The 19,170-nt window shown below is 32.5% G+C and overlaps 6 protein-coding genes across 10 annotated transcripts; 4 read left to right on the top strand and 2 right to left on the bottom strand.

Moving 5' to 3' along the window:
• Positions 1-767: 767 nt before the first annotated feature.
• Positions 768-1,759, top strand: Bm9999 (Uncharacterized protein; the record flags this gene model as incomplete). Its single annotated transcript, XM_043081735.1, has 3 exons — positions 768-855; positions 1,153-1,327; positions 1,576-1,759. 3 exons carry the CDS (start codon positions 768-770, stop codon positions 1,757-1,759), a joined length of 447 nt encoding a protein of 148 aa, XP_042937669.1.
• A 482-nt stretch (positions 1,760-2,241) lies between these two features.
• On the top strand, positions 2,242-3,325 carry Bm17758 (Uncharacterized protein; the record flags this gene model as incomplete). The annotated part of the gene is made up of 3 exons (XM_043081734.1): positions 2,242-2,443; positions 2,714-2,891; positions 3,112-3,325. The coding sequence occupies 3 exons, from the start codon at positions 2,242-2,244 to the stop codon at positions 3,323-3,325; spliced, it is 594 nt and encodes a 197-aa protein (XP_042937668.1).
• Positions 3,326-4,083: 758 nt separating this feature from the next.
• Positions 4,084-4,470, top strand: Bm13110 (Uncharacterized protein; the record flags this gene model as incomplete). Its single annotated transcript, XM_043081733.1, has 2 exons — positions 4,084-4,187; positions 4,422-4,470. 2 exons carry the CDS (start codon positions 4,084-4,086, stop codon positions 4,468-4,470), a joined length of 153 nt encoding a protein of 50 aa, XP_042937667.1.
• Bm17069 (Uncharacterized protein) lies at positions 4,103-6,864 on the bottom strand (the record flags this gene model as incomplete). 2 transcript variants are annotated; one of them, XM_043081731.1, is made up of 11 exons in its annotated part: positions 4,103-4,174; positions 4,414-4,584; positions 4,698-4,733; positions 5,045-5,140; positions 5,203-5,288; positions 5,506-5,605; positions 5,691-5,783; positions 5,858-5,992; positions 6,117-6,226; positions 6,551-6,680; positions 6,808-6,864. In XM_043081731.1, 11 exons carry the CDS (start codon positions 6,862-6,864, stop codon positions 4,103-4,105), a joined length of 1,086 nt encoding a protein of 361 aa, XP_042937665.1. The 2 variants fall into 2 exon arrangements, with proteins under 2 accessions (XP_042937665.1, XP_042937666.1); XM_043081732.1 differs by lacking the exon at positions 4,698-4,733.
• Positions 6,865-7,641: 777 nt separating this feature from the next.
• Positions 7,642-10,202, bottom strand: Bm4558 (Uncharacterized protein; the record flags this gene model as incomplete). Of its 3 annotated transcripts, none has more annotated exons than XM_001901949.2 (9): positions 7,642-7,647; positions 7,979-8,164; positions 8,224-8,349; positions 8,559-8,681; positions 8,760-8,918; positions 9,004-9,157; positions 9,252-9,475; positions 9,717-9,860; positions 10,131-10,202. In XM_001901949.2, the coding sequence occupies 9 exons, from the start codon at positions 10,200-10,202 to the stop codon at positions 7,642-7,644; spliced, it is 1,194 nt and encodes a 397-aa protein (XP_001901984.1). The 3 variants fall into 3 exon arrangements, with proteins under 3 accessions (XP_001901984.1, XP_042937663.1, XP_042937664.1); XM_043081729.1 differs by having other exon boundaries at positions 8,242-8,349; XM_043081730.1 differs by lacking the exon at positions 8,224-8,349.
• A 2,128-nt stretch (positions 10,203-12,330) lies between these two features.
• Bm6573 (Uncharacterized protein) lies at positions 12,331-16,324 on the top strand (the record flags this gene model as incomplete). 2 transcript variants are annotated; one of them, XM_001901950.2, is made up of 11 exons in its annotated part: positions 12,331-12,765; positions 12,849-13,058; positions 13,168-13,296; positions 13,661-13,815; positions 14,067-14,190; positions 14,383-14,504; positions 14,600-14,650; positions 15,014-15,129; positions 15,424-15,536; positions 15,825-15,904; positions 16,168-16,324. In XM_001901950.2, the coding sequence occupies 11 exons, from the start codon at positions 12,331-12,333 to the stop codon at positions 16,322-16,324; spliced, it is 1,692 nt and encodes a 563-aa protein (XP_001901985.1). The 2 variants fall into 2 exon arrangements, with proteins under 2 accessions (XP_001901985.1, XP_042937662.1); XM_043081728.1 differs by having other exon boundaries at positions 14,987-15,129.
• Positions 16,325-19,170: the final 2,846 nt, after the last annotated feature.

Genomic DNA, 19,170 nt, shown 5'->3' with positions numbered 1-19,170 from the left:
TGCTGGAAGAATGTGATGCAAAAAGGTAACTAATCGAATTACACGGCCAATCTAAGGTGCTTTTACTTTTCCTTCGGAATCGATTTTCTGAATCAGTCTTATCTATTACAATTCCTTTCTTATCAAGCCTCTCATTTAACTTCAAAAAATAGTCAAAAATGAAAGATTAATGGACTTTTCAAAATGTTAAGTATTCTAACAGTAACAAAATTGAAAAATAATGAAACAGTTTAAGAAAATTGAAAAATGATCAAAAGCTATAAATGATGCTGGAAAAGGACAGAATTATCACTGAACATTGCTACTGAACTGATAATCGAAAAAAAAAAAGAACCAACGATTAAGCATTAGGACATTTTCAGAAAAATGAAAATTCCATTAAGTATAGGAAAAAAATTACTTTCATTATGCGTTGAGATGAAAATTTTCGCAACTTAGGTCACTTACTATTGATCTTTATATAATCGTTGTAAAAGTAGCCATCGACAGATGTCACCTACTATCCGTCGATCATGGCGAAATGTCTTTTTTGCACAATCTGTTTCTTTTCTTTCTTCAAATAAAACTTGTATCTTTTTTCAATTTATATGCATCTTACTTTTGAAAATTTCCAGATCTCACTTTCCTTGATCAAAACAAATGAATTGCACTGAAAACGATCCTTATTCCATACGTAGATGATTAGGTTGAAAGTATACTTATATCATTGTATCGCCTTAAGGTTCAACAAAGTAAGAGTTCATGCTTGCAGGACTTTTCGACGTGTAATGTCAAATATTCATCACTTTGTAGCACTGTTCCATTTATTAATCTACAATCCTATTTTGGGAGATCTGGGGCAGTTGATCATGAAAGGTAATGTTTTTTGGGAAGTAATAAGAGCCGTTTACAAGTATCTTCCTCTTTGACACAAAAACAGTGACATTTTCTTTTTTTTAATATTTAAAATATTACAATTTTCGAAGGAACATGAGGAACGATTATTACTGATTTAATCATTGATCATGTGAAATTAGCAAGCACTACCATTGTGTTTTTTATCAGAAACTCTTTTCGGCCTCTTTTGAATTATAGATCTTTACTAAAGTTAAACTAAAAATTTTTAAAGACATTTTATTACTTAGTTTTATAGCCATTGTGCACTAATAATAGGAAAAACAATACCAGCATGTCAACGATGCCGAAAAATTGAACCACCAAACTGTTCGATATTCATCGGTTTTGGCTGCTCGGAACCTACAATCATCTATGACGATCGCGGGGAATGCTTAAGAGCAAAAGCATGGTGTGGAACTAAACAAATGGCAGTACTTGGGACTATCATCGAGTAAGTTCGATAACATCGTTATATTTCGCTGATATTTCTTCAAAAATAACTGATTAGCTTTCGAGATCTGCTGCTATTTACACGATTAGCCAAGAAGTTACGTCACATTGAACTTTAGGACACAAGCCTAGACTGCTGCTATTATTAGGATTTTCTTTTTTGATATTCCTATGATTTTTTAAATCTTTAACATGAGTTTGCAAATGATTGCATTTCTCCGTGTAACAGTTTCACAAGGATAATTGCAGTGAGTACGATTTGTATTTTTTGGATAGATTACATCAGGATTGGTGGTCATTGTCAGAAGCAGAAGGTCTACGAATGGTCATCTATGCAAATTGTACGGAACAGGAAGATTGGCTTACAGTTGCTGAACTACAGACTTATAAATCTCAGAATGTTACTGTAGATAGATTATTTTGTTTTCAATAGAGATTGCACTTCTTGCTAATTGTTATTCTTAATCGAAAAAAATCAACTTTTTATTTATAAAATTCGTGTTTAAAATCGACTTAATTAAAAAAATCAATAATGCCAAAACTTGAAACAGAAAATATTATCAATTACCATAAGTATGTGATGTTAAATAAAATTGTACCAACTAGATTAACAGATCATAAGTCTCTTCAAATTCTTTCAGTTATCTCTATATCTAACTTTTAATACATTATCTACTATGATAGATGTTTATTCTCAATATTCTTATTATTTTAAAAACAAAATTTACTAAATTTGCTGTTAAAATTATCCCAAAAGCAATCACCATTCACTCGACCTCATTTTTAAACAACATTGATCCACTAATAACTCTCTTATAATGTGACCTCTTCCCTCCGATCAATTGTAATCACCTTCCTTGATTGTTCTTCTTCTCCCACTTCAACACCTAGCATTTTGTTCACAACCATCCCAGCATGTTGACTTTTCGGCTTCTATTCATTTTCGACATTATACGAATTTCACAAACGTGTCTTCCAAACACCAAACGTCTTTATGATCAAGAATTTGACGTCAAACCAGTACTCTCAATTAACGATCTAGAGGATATTGTTACTGAACTAAATGTCACCAATTATCTCTATCAGTACTATGTGCAAAAAAGACTTAAAAATGAAGGTTAAATTTCTTTTGTTATCGAAATTTCATATATGGTGAAGTTCTAAAAAGAAAGCAGTGGTAGATGATAAGGATGATAGTACATCCAAACCGTCTTTCTAGTATCACTCAGACTATTATAGATAGTTTGATCCTATTAACCTTTGAGGATTTGTCACCCATGTCACTCAGAGGAAGATGTAATGAACAAAATGATAGAAGTGATACGTTGATAATGTCGCTGCTGTAGCGCTGATGTTAATGCTAATGATAACGCAATGATAATTATAGCATGTCATGCATGCCCGGAATTTAAATCACCTAATTGCACCATTCTCAAAAAAGGTTTGAAGTGTGTGAAACCTAAAATATGGTACCATCACGACAGCTATTGTTTGCATGCTGAATTTGCTTGTAATCGCAGTTTTCATGCGTTGCAAGGTCGAATAATCGATATAATGCAATTAGAGTAAGTTGCACTATTTCAATCATTTAGCAATCATTTTTTATCAGTGATATTAGTATGAACGACTGAGATAATTTGTAAAGAGACGGAAACATCATTTGAACAAGAGTGAGAGTGGGAGAAAACTTCGGATTTGGTAATTTGAGATTCCTTTGGGAATTTCATAAAATCTCTTTCAAAAAGTAGGAATGCTATTGTTATTATAAAATTATTTTACTTTTAGTGATTACGCGGACTCAAGCGAAGATGATACAAAACACGAGACGTACGGTGTGCATCAATTACACAGATTAGATGAAAGAATTCAGCGTTTTCCTATAAGAGGATTTAAGCGTCTTCCACGTGAAAGTCTATATTGCATGACTGATAAACGATGGTACTACAGATCCAATCACTCACCTATTATCATTCGAACTGATCAGATTTTTTGCTTGTAGATGGATTTGAAGATTATATTGTACTTGAACTAAAATTAAACTGTATTTCTCGTTTGAAATTAAATAAATTGAGACTGAGTAATTGTATGCATCTCAATAGCAGAAAGCTTATTTGAAAACCAAAGTGCTAAATGAACAATTGGCAATGAATATTTAATTGACCAATCTAAAAGCTATTTAAAGTCTACTGGAAGAATAATAAGATGTTGTCTCGGTTAATGGAATTTTCAATTCTGGTTATTGACTGATACACTTGTTTTTTTTTTTAAGTTTAAATTATTTATTTTTCATAATTTTATGGAACTGACAAAGTTCGTAAGTTATTTTCAGCAAAATTATGCTTTTTAAGCAAATAATGAATTGTTTTTCTACTTGGTAATATCGGATCTGTAATAATAATAAAAGTTAATTTTTCATTTCATTTGGAAAATTATTGCAAATTAAGAAAAAGAGAGAGAGAGAAAAAAAAAAGTCTCGTCAGCCAAGCTATCAAAGTTACTGATAACTGAATAAAATGAAACGTAATGTTTTGCTTAAATAAGTGAGCAAGTTTTAGTTCATTAAAGGTTAAATAAATTTAAGCATATTAAACTAAATGAAAGCAGTAGCATGTTTTAAAATGTTTATGGGTATGTGTTGTTATATCGTGATGTAGTAATGCAAACAATTTTAATGCAAATGTATTTCAGCTATCCATCAAATTCGACGTGTAGCTAACAGGTGGCGGCTATATGATGTAGAGACTATGGGATGAAATTATGGAATTATATGAAGAATTCACATTTCACTGGTGTCTGCCGTGGTGGATCCTGTCAGTATTTCGTCACCAGCAATCGCACATTCAAAATCCTTTAAGGATAAAGTAGGTTTGAATAGAAGAAATTAATGATGGATAATCGAAATGATATCCTATTAATTAGTAAATAGTTAGCTTTTAACAAATACTTTAAATCTTTCGACTTTCCGTAAAGCTCTTAAGCATAACAAATCTGAATTGGTTAAATATCAAATGCTTGTCACTTATTGGAAGCAAAATTAATTCTTAAGAAAAAGCAATAGAAGAATCGTGAAATTAGAAATAAAGATACTTTTTTAGAAAGGATTTTAATGCGCTGTCCGTTGCGTCTGGTGCGTGGATCGAATAATTCACTGAAGTAACTGTTTTCAAGAAAACGTGGACCAGACAAGCGGTTAATTGGGTCATATACCAATACTTTTGCCAATAAATTTAATGCATTATGATCAGCGCGTTTTACCAGCTATAAAATAAATGTTAATTAATTTGTCTCAGAAAGTGATCATTTTCTGAAATTCTTTATTGCATTAACTGTAGAGTTTTTAAGAACGAATCTGAACTTTGTGAAAAGTTTACCATTTTGAAACCGCTAGGATTTGGTTTCTTCATTATCTAAAAAGTTAACTGGTTAATAAGTTCTTAATAAACAATGTTACTAAAATAAATCTAACTTAACAAATTTGTAAAGGTCAAACCGAATGGATAATAAATAAATGACAAATTGAGAAATCTGAGAACATAAATACAATGAATAAAATGCTCAACTCCTTACAGACAACTTATACTAGAAGTTCGAAGTTTAATAGAGTTGAGGGAAGTGTAGAAGCACATCAAATTTTGCTAAATTCTCTTTGTAAACCTCCTCAAGAAGAGTATATATGTCATATCAGTTTGAAAGATGTTGCAAAAAATTCGAAACGAACATCATCACGAAAGTCATTGCTTTGAAGAACTTCAGTGGTCACTCGCATCGCTGCGATATCACGTGGACTTGGATATCCTAATATGTTGATGACAAGCTAGAAATGACACGATTGCAAGATTATTTTATTCAGTATATTAATTTGTTATGAAAAATAACCTGAAGCTGTTGATTAGTAGTTTGACCTGGAAATAAGACGTGGTTTTTCAAAAGTTCTCCAAATACACAACCGCATGACCATCGATCTGGAACAAATTCTATTATATTGAGAAGAGATCTTGTTGATATGAACAAACTATGGAGCTGAAAAATTACCATACTCAGACTAGACAGTTTGCATTTCATAAAAAATACTGCTGACTGAGTTCAAGATGGAGCCTCTTTTGTACGTAAAAATTGCTGAGATACAAGCATCTAACAGACTAAACAGTGGTAGACGGAGAAAACCGGTGAAAGCGTAACCAATTTCGCATCGGTATCGAATAGAGCCTAGAATGAGTTCTGGGGCACGATAATATCTGGTCACGTGGTAGTGATATGATGTCGTTTTGTTATCTATTATCTGTAAAGTGATCATACTATTCAGACAATACTTTCAGAACATTGGTAGAAAAATTATTCTTATTCGAGATCGCATGATAACTAACTTTTGAAGATCCAAAATCGGAAATTTTAAGCATTCCACTCTTATGATCTACCAGTAAATTTTGTGGCTTTATATCTCTGTGACAGACATTATTCTGCAATAAGAAGTAATCAAAAAATATGTTGAGATTTCTCAAAATTTTCTTTCTTAAACTATTAGAAAACAAACTTTTTCCAAATGTGCTTGCCCACGGAATAGTTGCCAAATATACAATTTGACATCCAAAATGCTTAGGGGACCATACCGTTCTCGAACCTCATATAAATTCATTGGAAAAAATTCAAAAACCAATGCCGTGCATATCTGTAAAATTCAATCACTCCGGCAGAATCAATATATAAAAAATTGACTATATCAAGTTCAAATTGCTAGGTACTTCATGACAGAAAGAGAAGATCAGCAATTTAAATCAAGAAATGTAACAAACCTTCTGATCAGGATATGATTGGCTGAATCTATATAACAGCTGAATAATATTTTTGTGATGCATACGGTTCAACATCATTAAAATTTGCACTTCCGTTGATCTGTGATTTGCTAGAAGTTTTCGTTTTAAAGTTTTGTTTAAACGAAAACTTCGTTTAAATTGACTTTCCGTCTACTATTGCTTCCTTATATTATTTGAAACTTTATGATTTTAGAGCCGAATTTTGCAAAAATTTGATATCTTTAAAAAGTAATTTGCTCTTTTTTATTTCATTCATCAACTTATCCTGCAATGTTAGCTAAATTAATGAAAGATTAAGGTTCTACTTCGGATAGCAATAACCCTGTTATATTCTTTGGATACAACAATTCTCACTTCCATTTTAATCTAGCATGGTTTTAAAACTCATCCTACTACTTTTAAAATTATCTCACACTGATTTGACCACGATTTTTTGACAGCAATCAATCGATGCTGTGGTTGTTTGAGCAGTCCCTTGTAAACATTTGAAAAAATTCCATTGGAAAAGAGATGAAGATCCTCCATTATTAGTTCCACCTGATTCTAAAATACGCGTCGGATTAAGTTTCTCATCAATAAAAATTATTGTCACTTTTAGTCTGACAACAAATTAAAACTGATTCTTACTAATCACATCAGATTTTACTCTGAAACAACTCTAATGGAAAACCGTTTCGCGATTTCCAAATTCTTCAGCAATCTGTCTGACTACATGAACTGTTGACATTGGCTGCTTCTTATTGATAAAAAAAATGAACAAAATACAATTCGACCCGCAATTATTATTTAAGTGTTACTCATTTATTTTGCATATGTATTAATTATTAGAATTTAACAATACACAGCAATTCAATATGTAAATTTCTCAGGTTTATTTTTTGCAGTAATAATTTTCTAAGTTCTGAGATTAAGACTAAAATTTCAAAACAGTTAGAATAGATGCTAAATGATGTTCAAACTATTCATGAGATTTTATTCTTTGAATACTAATTGGTATAATGTAGGGAGATGAAATGCAGTAGGTTATTTAGGCATACCAGCAATTTGATTGTCTGTTTAGGCGTAGAAAACACCAAAATGACAATGATATATAGCATCACTGAATGGAGGACTATCGTTTTTTGTTTAATTCAATTTAAGAATCAAAATGAAAAAGAAATCAAAATGAGAATCAAAATGAATAAGAATCATATAAGAATCAAAATGAAGTAAGTTAATTGAATTAAACGAAGGCCTTCCGTGTAAGTCATCGAATAAATTTCCTTTCTTTTATCATTTATAATACAGTTTTTATTTTGAATTCACTGTTCATTAGTATTGTATGCAATTCTTAAGGGTCAATGATGAAACTAATAGCAATCGGTGTTTCGACAATATTTCGTAGTATATAATCACTTTACGTATTCCGAAAGACAAGACGGAAAAAGTGAAAATAAAGAGATCCAAATGATAGCGATGAATTTTTAGCGTGTAGCTTGATATTTCAAGATTCACGTGATACCATTTATTTCTGAAACATTTTTATTTTCATTTCAATTATAACATTACATAACTTATGGGATTTACCAATTTGACAATCCTTCAGTTTGACCCTAAACCTAGCGATGATTTTTTGTGCTTCGTTTCCAGCCACTGAGGCGCAGATTGTAAGAAAAAAGTCAAAAGCGCAGGAATGTGATGAAATACGGCAATATGATATGCTCATTCTTAAATAAATTTCATTCATAATAAGATATCGTACATTTCTAAAGGTATACAGGGACAATGCGGAAGTTGGAAAAGGCCTTATTGCGCACATTTCATTACCAGGCTAACTTAAACTTTCCTACTGTGTTACTTACCTTCTCTGTACTCTTTCCTTCATCCCTCTTCTCCTTCTCGTCTTCCTTTTTCTTCTCTTCCTCTTTCTTTTCGATATCCTTACTGCCATTTTCCTTCTTTCCTTCTCTCTCATCTCCCTTCTTATTGTCTTTTTGATCTTTTTCTCCTTCTTTCATTTCTCCTGCACTCGGTACAATGGTTTTTGCCTGAAAATATTTTAAACCCTATTCTTTGTATGTCAGATGAATATTAATGTATAGCATACCTGAGATATGCTTGCTACCTGCTTTATCTGTGGTAAGGTGAGAGCTTGACCAGGAGCACAGGCTACTTCTGGACAAGACCGCACGCAAGTTGGACCTGGAGGAACGCGAAGTTGTTGAAAAGTAACCTGGAATTTTCAATATTTTAATGCTTAATATGACAGGAATGCCTGAAATTCTTTAAAAAAGTTATTATGGAATGACATTTATTCGATTGCACATGAAACTGTAGCGAGTGTAACAAGACAGTTTGACATCACTAATTTGTTTAACATACCTATTTTCTGCGATAATTTATTGACTTATTTCGTAAATTTATTTCAGACTTTCAGTAAACCTGTAAGTCGTCGTCGATACAAACAACGGCACCTGCGTTATTAAACAGTCCGGCATAATTTGGGGCAGAAAATATAGTTATCAGTTTCTCACCAACCATCAATTCGTATCCGTCTTGTACAACCTCAAAACTTTTTTGGTCCGAGAAGATTCGACCAGCATATTTATTCTCATATCTTTCATGTTCAAAGAAAAATGTTACCTGATGAGCCCGGATGACAAGATCAATTTTTAGCAGTTTGCAAGCTGCAAGCAAAGCACCTTTGCCGAATGAATAACTGAGGCCACGTGGGGAGTAGAACCATCCATCTCCTTTATTTGTCGGATCTGACCAAACCAAATCGATTAACAATCCACGATCCTGAAGTTTCATTTACAGATTTTATTAAGTTAACAAATAATAGACGAGATATACTAAGAAGATTGTAACTGCTGTTGACACTTACCAATGGTTCGCAAGGACGTTTAATTTGACGGATTTGTTCAAGACTGGTAAGATGCGGTGATAATCCACCATGCATGCAAAGGACACGTTTAGAGATAAGTCCAGCCATGGGCATACGATTGAAGAATGATTGGAAATCCCACCACAAGCCAACGCTGAAGCACTTTTTTAGATATTATTTCGAAAGATTTTACGGAAACGATGAAAATGTCTCAGAATATTTCCAATTTAAGCCATTAAATAGCTAACCCATATTTAAGAGCACATTCATTATAGAAGCCATATATACGATTTACTGCTGGCGTCTCGTGATTCCCTCGAAGCAAAAAAATGCGATCTCGATATTTCACTTTCAAACATAACAAATAAATTATTGTTTCAATGGACTGCGGTCCACGATCAATATAATCTCCCAAGAAAATCATTTTCACTTCTGGTACTTTGCCGATTATTCCAAATAGTTTATGCATATCCTGGTTTTATATTTCCAATTTAATAAAAATAAAGTTTAGTACTTGCAATTCAGATGGAACACGATTTAAACAATTTAAAATGTGAAAGTTCAGCGGATGAGCGGTCAGTAGGGAAGCAATTTGTCTTCTTAGTTCTTCTTTTTTCCAATTCAAATTCTCTAAAGTTTTGAAAACACAAGGTATATATCTAAGCAACTATTGAGAGAAATAAAGAAGTGCGAAAGGTGATTAGTTTGCTCACTTCGTACTGGCCATGAATATCGCCAACCACTTTGATCGGCACTTCAACTTCAACCAACGAACCTTCTTCCATCATAATTAGCCCAGCAGTGGACATTAACGCCAGTATTTCTTCTAATGTTATTTTTTGATTCATTTGAATCTCCTGAAGATTTTTAGTTTCTCACCCATCACAACTCCTCAATAGTCATTTGTCTGTGCATTAATTAACCTGCGGAAATAAATTGTCTTAATTTTGAACATGCTAGTCACTACGAATAATGAGCAGAACATCTGTTTCAGAACAAATTAAGAAGGGTGTGCGTGTGGGTATACATTCTATGTGGGATGCATATTATTATCATGCTTTAAGACATTAATTGTAAACTTTTGGGTAAGAATGGAATATCAATTTGGTCAGGGTAAACTGATTTACTTTTTTGGTACCCATTTCTTCTAGTACAGCTATCATTTTATCCAATGTTTCTGCTGTAACACTTGCTGCCATCGCTTCGCTTTTGCTCTTTTTGCAATGATTTCAACCAATATCCGAAAATTGTACTGCACAAATAAGTGTTTACTTTAATTGACTATGATCTTTTTCGAAATTACAGGATAGAGAGAGTAAAATAGAGATGCCGCCAGATGCCAGTATCAGATGATAAAATAAACTAGTAAAGTTGGAACCGTATTATTTTATTCTTTCAGAATTTCGCAAGTTTCTAGGTTTAATTTAAATAATCCATGAAAATTTAATACGACATTTAAGGCAGTGTTGGTGAAAATCTGAGGAGGAAGAAAGTTAAGTGATATATGTTCTGCAACTAACGTTTCATTTGACAACGAATTTCATTAATATTTTTGGAAATAAAATTTTTGGAAAATATCGTCATTAATTCTGTAAATTGGCATGAAATGTTTCCTGTGTAGACATGACAGTTTAGAAGTTGCATGACAAAAATGTTCATGAATAACAGACTTCTCGATGCTGTGCTCTCAAAGTGCTGTTGTACGTCACGCCTAGTCAAGCTAAGTTAGTTTGTTTGTTAGAACTGGTTTGATTAGTCCTCATGTTCTACTACAGGTATTAAATTATCACCTACAATCTTTCTGCTAAAATATTCATAAAATAAATCGAATGCAAACTTGTCACACAGGGAATCAGAGACACAGGAAAATCTCTGTCTACCTCCATTCTTGCTTTTTTTGCTTAGTTCAAAAATTTTTATTGAACGAAACAAAGGAACCAAAGGAACTAATGCGATAACAATCAATACGCACTCAGCAATGCATGAAGATAGCAGTAACGGGTTTCCTGCAGGTGGTATTTGTCGTTGTGTCGCACGCCTATGCCATTTCTCCTGCTTTCTCAATCATTACCCTTCTCTTTGCTTTTATTTGTCAAGCAGTTATTTAACTTTAAAGTTAAGATTAATTCAATTTTCCAAGCTCATAATGCCTTGTGAATTCTGGCTTACTACTATCACCGAAATTATTTCAGCGGAAGTAGTGAAGTGAAAAATATCGAAAAACCTAACAGGAAAACATCCAATAGTTGTGCTGGTAAATGATAGAACTTCAGCGGCTGTAAAACATTTCGTATGAGAAATTCAGAAAATCCCTCTTATTACACATTCTCCATTACCCCTCACACGTAGATAAAAGACTTTAAAAATGATAGTATATTTGTGTACAGTAAAAGGAAAATGGAAACAATGAAAAGGATAAAGTGACTCGAAGATGAAGTAATGCTGTTTCCAGATCGTTTCAATTTGAAATGATCTACCGAAAATTCAGGGGAAAAAACTTTCCTAAACTAATGTTGACATTAGCATTATTCCAGTAGATTTGTTCATTAAAATTTTATTCTAAGCTAGATTTTTTATCATAAATTTTATAAAAATCTATCCATGCTTTGTTACTGGCAGTCACTCCTCCCCACCTGTCGTTCAGGAAGCGCCAACCTTACCCATACTACCTTACCCTTTGGGCAGCTTTACAACCAACTTGTTTGATTTATTTACTGTGTTGCATACTAGTTGCATGCTGTGGATTGCGAAAATATTATTTTTAGAATGTAATTTACTGTGTACTTGATGATCCAAAAGATGCGTTGTTTGGATAGGTTTCTTTTAGAATACTTCTAAATATCAAAAGGAAGGTTTGTTCACTATCTGAGTCATATTAATGTTGAATAGTATTTTTGTTTAAAAATCTACCAAGGATATAGCATAACTTATCTATATATACCACTTGTCAACGATATTTAAACTTAATTAAAATTTATCAAAAAAATATTCGTTATCTATCTCCTTACGGTAGGGATAAGTAAAATGCCCACTGTTCACTGAGCAATATGCATTGTGAACGAAGGTCAAAGTTGTGGTAGTAGTCGTAATTGTGAAAAAAAGAAATTCCTGTGTTTCATTCGTAAATTTTCCCTTCGTTTTTTTTTTTTTTTTGATATTTTATATGCCAAATTTCTTTTAATATCACAGACTGTTTCGAACAAAATTCACATCAAGCAGATATAATTCATTTTTTCCAATACGCAGGACGACACATTTATTTTCTTGAAGAAGTTATGAGAATGCCATTGTTGTTTGCTTTTCAGATTAGTTTATTAATTAAAGAGAATGTTTGAAGATGATCCGCCACCACTGCCTCCAGCTGCATGTATCGAAACCTCATGCGATGCTACCTTTGCTGATTTAAGCGATCGTAATCGGTTTACTGCTGTTGCGGATGATGATTACAATGGGAATGATGCACATATGTCAGCCGTACTTCAGACTGAAACAGATTCGGAATTTGTAAATTGCGAGATGGCATTGCCTCATACTGAGTTTATAGAAACAGGCGAAACTGCAGATCGCGCTCATAATCTTGTTACAGAAACTATACTGCATAGCAATTATGATGGAAAGCAGAACCCTTTGTCTCCGTCTTTGCGATTTCGATCTCCTCAGTTTGCACGATGTTCTAAACCTCAGCATTTATCGCCTGATATTTTAGGCTGCCCTGAAGAGTCGGATTTGGTAAAGAGCTTCGTTACGGCTGATTTTGTTAAGGTCAGTATTCAATTGTCAATAGGTTGATTATTGCATATGTATTTCTCATAAACTTCCCCTCAATGTTTAGTTAGTCGATTCAGGTGGATGGAGCACACGATATTCAAGCCTTCGAAAAAGGGAGAGAGGAATTAATCCCAGCAGAAAATATGGAAAACGAGACAAAAGACAGTTCTAAGTTGGAGAATAACGATTTGAATGGTGGAAATGAAAAAGTTAAAGTTACGCAAAGTACTTTGGAAAGCGATAAAGATGATGATGAGTTTGGTGATTTCGAAAAATTCGCTAAAACGGTGCATATTCATTTTTGCTCATTAAATTCTAATTAAAGGAAAGGTACCAATGTTTCTCAAATTTGACAATGTATCATAAGCAATCTTTTTATATCTTCCCATGTTTCAGGAGAAAACTGAGGAAAATGAAAATGATAATTGGGCAAATTTCGAATTTTCTTCATTGCCTGATATGAAAAATAAGTCGACTGCAGATTTTTCGTTTTTAGAACCGGAATTGCAGTTAACCACTGAAAATGTAAGTTTATAAATTAAAAAAAAAAAAAAAAATAGATAAGTTGAAATCATTTTCTTACACCTATTCATTGTTTATTAGAGTGATCTTACGGAGACTTTAGATTGAACTCTGTTTGATAAGAACTGATAGGACTGATGGAATATAAGTCATCATCCGTTATTTAGCATCTTCTACAATTATTCAATACTTTCCAGTAACACATCGTTTTATTACATGTCTCCTCTTTATGCAGTTGATCTCTTTTGCATTATATTGCCATGAAGCAATGATGTCTTAAAAAAAGTGGTTTGTTGATTATTACGGATTGAACTAATGATTCAAAGAATTTACATTTTGAAAACTATAATTCTGGATTATTTTTTAGCCATTATTGCCGTCTCTTCTGGAAAATTTATGCAATGATCAACTGTGGACAGTAATTGCTGTGGATGAAGAAAGCAACGACGAGCTGCATGATACTCATGACAGCGGCATATACGAAACATTAAATGATGCAATAAATACAAAAGACAAAAACAGGTGAAAATTTTCTTTTCTTACATGATTCATGATAAAATTTAGAAAGTCTAGAAATCAGTAGCAATACTTATTTATGTTCTTCAGGCTTAGCATATGCTTTTAGTAGAAAATTATATATAGTTTTATGATTTTTTCACTTCATCAAAAATTTCTGTTTTGTGAAATAATCATTTCGCTAATGAATGAAATTCAAAACAATATTTGTGATGTATACCCAGTAATGTTCCAGTCCCGCTTTAATGCATGTTTAGGCCTGATGAAATGCTATGGATAGCAGTAAGCATTATTGAGGAGGCGCTAGCGCTGAAATTGCAGTGGCACAATTCACTGATCCGCAGTTGCTTTTTATATTCACTGGATATTGATGTGAATCAAGTCCGTTTGTTATTTTTTAATACAAAAAAGTCTTTATATTCGAGTATTACTCGAATATCATTTTTTTCTTAATAAATTGTAAGATTGCAATTTAAAGACACAAAGACTGTAAAATATTATAATTACATCATTCTTACGAATGAATTTCAAATAATTTACCACAATTTAGGCAGTATCCTTTCCTTCTTTCAGACTGTTATTCGAAACTCAGATCTTCCAGTATTTGCACAACAGCTTGAAGAAAGTTCAGTTCTTGCACCAGTGTCTGTGGTCGAAAGTTGCACTAGGGTTACATTAGCAGATGAAAAAAATTCGTAAGTTTTGCAAACTCAGTCCGTAATGTTTCAGTCCTTATCCATATCTAACAATACTTTAGTTGTCATTTTTATAAGTTAATTATCATTTTTAGGCTTCCTCAATCAAATTCGGCTGAGTTCTTACCTCATGCAGATATCAAAAGGTAAGTTAGAGCTTTTCTTGCTTTTATATCTGCTTTGTTTGTCTTTCTAAGAGCCTCCTTCGAAATTTTGGATTAGCCTGAACATAGGTTATGTCAAATATTTGAATGAGTTAATTTGCTCGAATTCCTTTTTTGCGTCTGTTTTCACAATGTTCATTAATTTTTCGTTTACCTCGTCTACCATATGATATAAATGCTTTATTAGTTATTTCTAATGTGCTTTTTATTGACAGTATTTATAGGAGACGGAAACAATGTTTGTTGATGTAAATAGAAGTATAGACTTGGAGAAGTTTACCAGCATCACTGATTGCACTTTACATTTATAAGTTACAGGAAGAGGTCAGATTGTACTGCTTACAGGTCTTCAATCGGTCAGCAGGCACCTTCAAGATCCATTACTGTTGATTCGTTGGCCGTCCCACCAGTGCACTTTGACTGGAATAATTCCGGTCTAACAAATCCTCTTAAAGCAGGATGTATGTTCTTTTTTTCATTTATTAATAGAATATTGTTCGTCTTCTGCATTTGATGATCTTTGGTGTTTCAAGTGATTTTTATAGTTTTTATTGATTTCACAAAGAGATGCAAATCTCGAGAGTGAGTAGACACTATTTATTCAACCTTCATGTCGGAATTTAGTTGTAGTATAATAACTTTAGCAAGACAGCTTTCGTAACTGAAAGTTAAAGATGTTCTCTACTTCTTTTAGAACTGATTTATATCCAATGAACAGGCATTCCTCCAGGAGAAATTTTTTTTTTTTTTTGCAGCATTAAATGTATCGTCTGCATCACTAGACTTGGATTTTTTGGTATCCACGAGTAGTAAAGGCTTACCTGCTAATGGTTCGCCAACCGTACAAATGTTCTCAACATTGCAGAAGGTTCTATTTATTATTTTCTAAATTGTAGTAATTAGATAATAAACCTTGCTGAAAATTTTTTTGATATTTGAAATAGAGATGATGCAGCTTGTGTTTCGTATTTACCATTGTACAACATATTGCTTATGACAGTGTTATCATTGTTTTTGGTAAAAAATGGCAACAAGTGCAGGCATGAGAAGCATCGAAATCAAAACTGATAGCCACATGCCAATTTATGCATTGGAGGAATTTCTACATCCTTAAAATCATGATTTGGTATTAAATAAATTTACTGGTGTCTTACAGGATCTTACTGCGTTTGGTCTAAATTTCCCGGATGATGCTGGAAACAGCAAAAGTGAAAAAGATATTCCAAGCAATACACAGTAAGTGATTTATTTGCATTATGCGGCGGAAATCAGTTAATCTAATTAATTGATCTTTTTCTAACCGTTGGAGAATGCATTGTATTTTATAATGCAAAACGCATCTTCTTGTCATAATTTTCAAATGTTAAAAAACTGCTGCTTCTACTGAAGATAAGCTATGTATGCCATGAATTGTTGAATTTTTCAGTGTTGTTTGCAGAAAATGGTTGTCAGATATTTTATGCTGTTTGTTACGAACTATCAATGTTTATTTATTCCAGAATTGTACTGGATTACGTACTAAACAAAAATGGTGATAAACGAAAATATAAGCCAGTGAGCGAACTTTCACTTGATGCTCGGGCTCTTCATGACCAGTTACCGGACCTCGATTATATGCTATCCAATGTTTTACTTTTCCCTATCGTTGATCGCTAGCTGATGGATTTTACGTGTGGTTAACTAGATTCATCTGATAACTGTCATATGGATGTTTTTCTCGGTGAATTTTAGAATTCTAAAGCACTCACATTTCCTTTTTATATTTTTCTTACAACAACTGTTTTGTTATTTGATATGGGCTTTCTTGTCATTGAATTTTTATAGACATATCTTTTGATACGGGTAATTTGTGCTTTGTTGTGATTTTTTAAAACTTCTTTATTGAATAAACTGCGTGGAATGGATTTTTTTCAGCTCAAATTTTCAAGACTTTGAACATCGATGTTTGTTGTTTTGTAATTCATCAATCTTGTGTATTCTATTTTTATTTTTTTTGCTCGATTATGATTATTTGTAATGAAATATAAGAGCTTGTACAACAAACATGTGTAATTTGCTGGAAAGTAAAATTAAAAAATCTCGGATTTCCCGAGAAATGCTGACATGATTGTGGCCTTTTTATGGAGCTAGTGCATTTTGTTTTATGATTATATAATTTTAGGGATTGATTTATCTGCCACCTTTTTGTTTGCAATATTAATTGCGATGAGTATTGAACTGTTCAACAATAAATCCCATTTAAAGTTATTTCTCATCAATTTTCATTTAATCAATTAAGTGTCAAACTTTATCATGCTTATCGGTATATGATGAATTTTGAGCGGTTAGAATGTGTGAGTTACATTTAGATCAAAATTGATTACTTCAGATTTTGTATTGGAATCATTCTTTGATAGACGATTCAACAGAAATGATATGTATTTGGGTGTTATGTCCAGTACTCAGTACAGACATAGGGGAGTTTTTTTCGAAAACTCTGACAATTAGATTTAACTTGATGAAGGTTGAAATTGAACCGTATAACTTGATATGCAGGTAGATGAAGTCTTCTACAAGTTTGTTTGAAGTTCTACTCGCATGCCAGCACTACTTACTTCATGATCATATTCACTACAAAGCAGCACTTCAACTATCAGTCCATGAACAGTGAATGATCAATGTGCAGTAGTAGTACTAGTGAGTGAGATATGGCAGAAATAGAAGAGAAGGATCTCTTTGAACTTTGCTGGCGCCAATATTTCCAATTCTCAATGTCTGTTATTTTTATAACTAAATGAACATTGGTTCACTTCACACTACTTCCGTTAACTTATTGAACTTTGTTTATTCCTTGGAAGAATTTTTTGAGGAAAAAAAACGAAATCTAACTAGACTGATTCATACTTCAATTTGATACCGAACTAATGACAAATATGCACATTAATTCCAGAAAAAATCGGGATTTATGATTCTGAACTGATGAGATGAGTTTTGTCATCCTTTTTTCAGTTTTTTAACTTTCCGGCATCATACGAATCTCATCCTTAGATTAGAGCAATGATTTATAGCGTGTAAATGTGTTCAGCTTTAAAAATCTATTCTAGCAAATTTTTAAATTTAAAATAAGGCTATTAAGTGTTCCAAAATTTGAATTGTCATTTATGATCTATACTCATAGTTGAAATTTCAACGGCATATTTGTTTTATGCAAGCAGGAAGTTATTGTGAATTGATTTACATCAATTGTTTAATTCAACTTAAGTTCCGGATTTGTTTTATTAATTGTTTAAGATAGTTTATATAATCCAAGAATGAATTATTACTTATGTTGGCTTGACAGGATTTATAAAATTTGCGATTATTAGTTATTTTTGTCCGAATATTTCTCCTTATTGAATATTAGTGGTTAAATCAGAATGTTTCGATTCCATTTTATTTCATACCAACTACTTGTAATGAAGTTTTAGAAATAGTGGCTCTTACAAAATCCAATGAAATGGAGGGTTAAATAGCTTACACCTCAATTATTCTAGCAATCATATCACGTTTGATATGATAAAGATATAAAATGAAGGTAGGAAGTGATCTTCAAAGTGAGCAATAATGGTGTAAAGGTTGGCATGATCTGATTTGATCTGATCTGATCGCCTTGATCTATCGTTCAGTTGTTCGGGCCTTAATACAATAATCAACAGTTGATCGACTGAATGGCGACTCACCTAGTATTGGAGGAAAAGAATGGACAACGCAACGTTGACTGATTGTCGGCGCCTTAAACCGATCACTTCGAGCATTCTCATTGGCGCCTCTCAGGAGCCACTTCTAAAAAGATATCAGCTGTTTTCTGTATATTCGCCCTCATTTCAGCAATTTCAAATAACTTTTTTTTCACTCCAAAAATTTGTAGCAGATTTGTTATTAAGTGAGTAACTATTCATAGCGGTTTATCAAATTTTCAAACGTGTTGAAGTTTGTTTTCCAACAACATTACAAATTTGAAAATATGAACAATGGAATTGTTTATTTCCTTCATTATTCTTTTTATCAAGCTCCTTATGCAGATTAATTATTTGATGAAAAAGATGTCATTTGAAGTACCAATACACTTCATTATTATCTTGAATATAAACCAATATAATTAAAACAATTTCTATCCAAAGAACAGAATAGCCAGCATCAAAAAACAGTAATATCTAATAGAACAAATGTCTACTATCAATTTTATACGAACACAACTTCATTTATCCAACGAATCAATACATCATTCGTAATAGTTTTAATGTATAAAAATTTGATATACTAAAATTCTGAAATAAGAGAAAAACCTTAAATTTTGGAAAGTTTTTACTTTGTTATCGAGAATTTTGGGACAGAACTATGAAGCATTTGTGTAAATATAACTGTGAATATAGCAGTTAACTGAGTGAAATTACAAATGAATATTTAAAAAACTGAAACAGGAGGCAACTTTTTCGAAATAAATGAAATCTGTGAAGGAATAATGAATGAGAAAGGAGTTATAA

This window comes from Brugia malayi (assembly GCF_000002995.4).
Source record: "Brugia malayi strain FR3 genome assembly, contig: Bm_v4_Chr4_scaffold_001, whole genome shotgun sequence".
In the NCBI taxonomy this organism is placed as follows: domain Eukaryota; kingdom Metazoa; phylum Nematoda; class Chromadorea; order Rhabditida; family Onchocercidae; genus Brugia; species Brugia malayi.
Note: the sequence above shows the minus strand (reverse complement) of the source record. Positions and strands in the feature narration are given on the sequence as shown.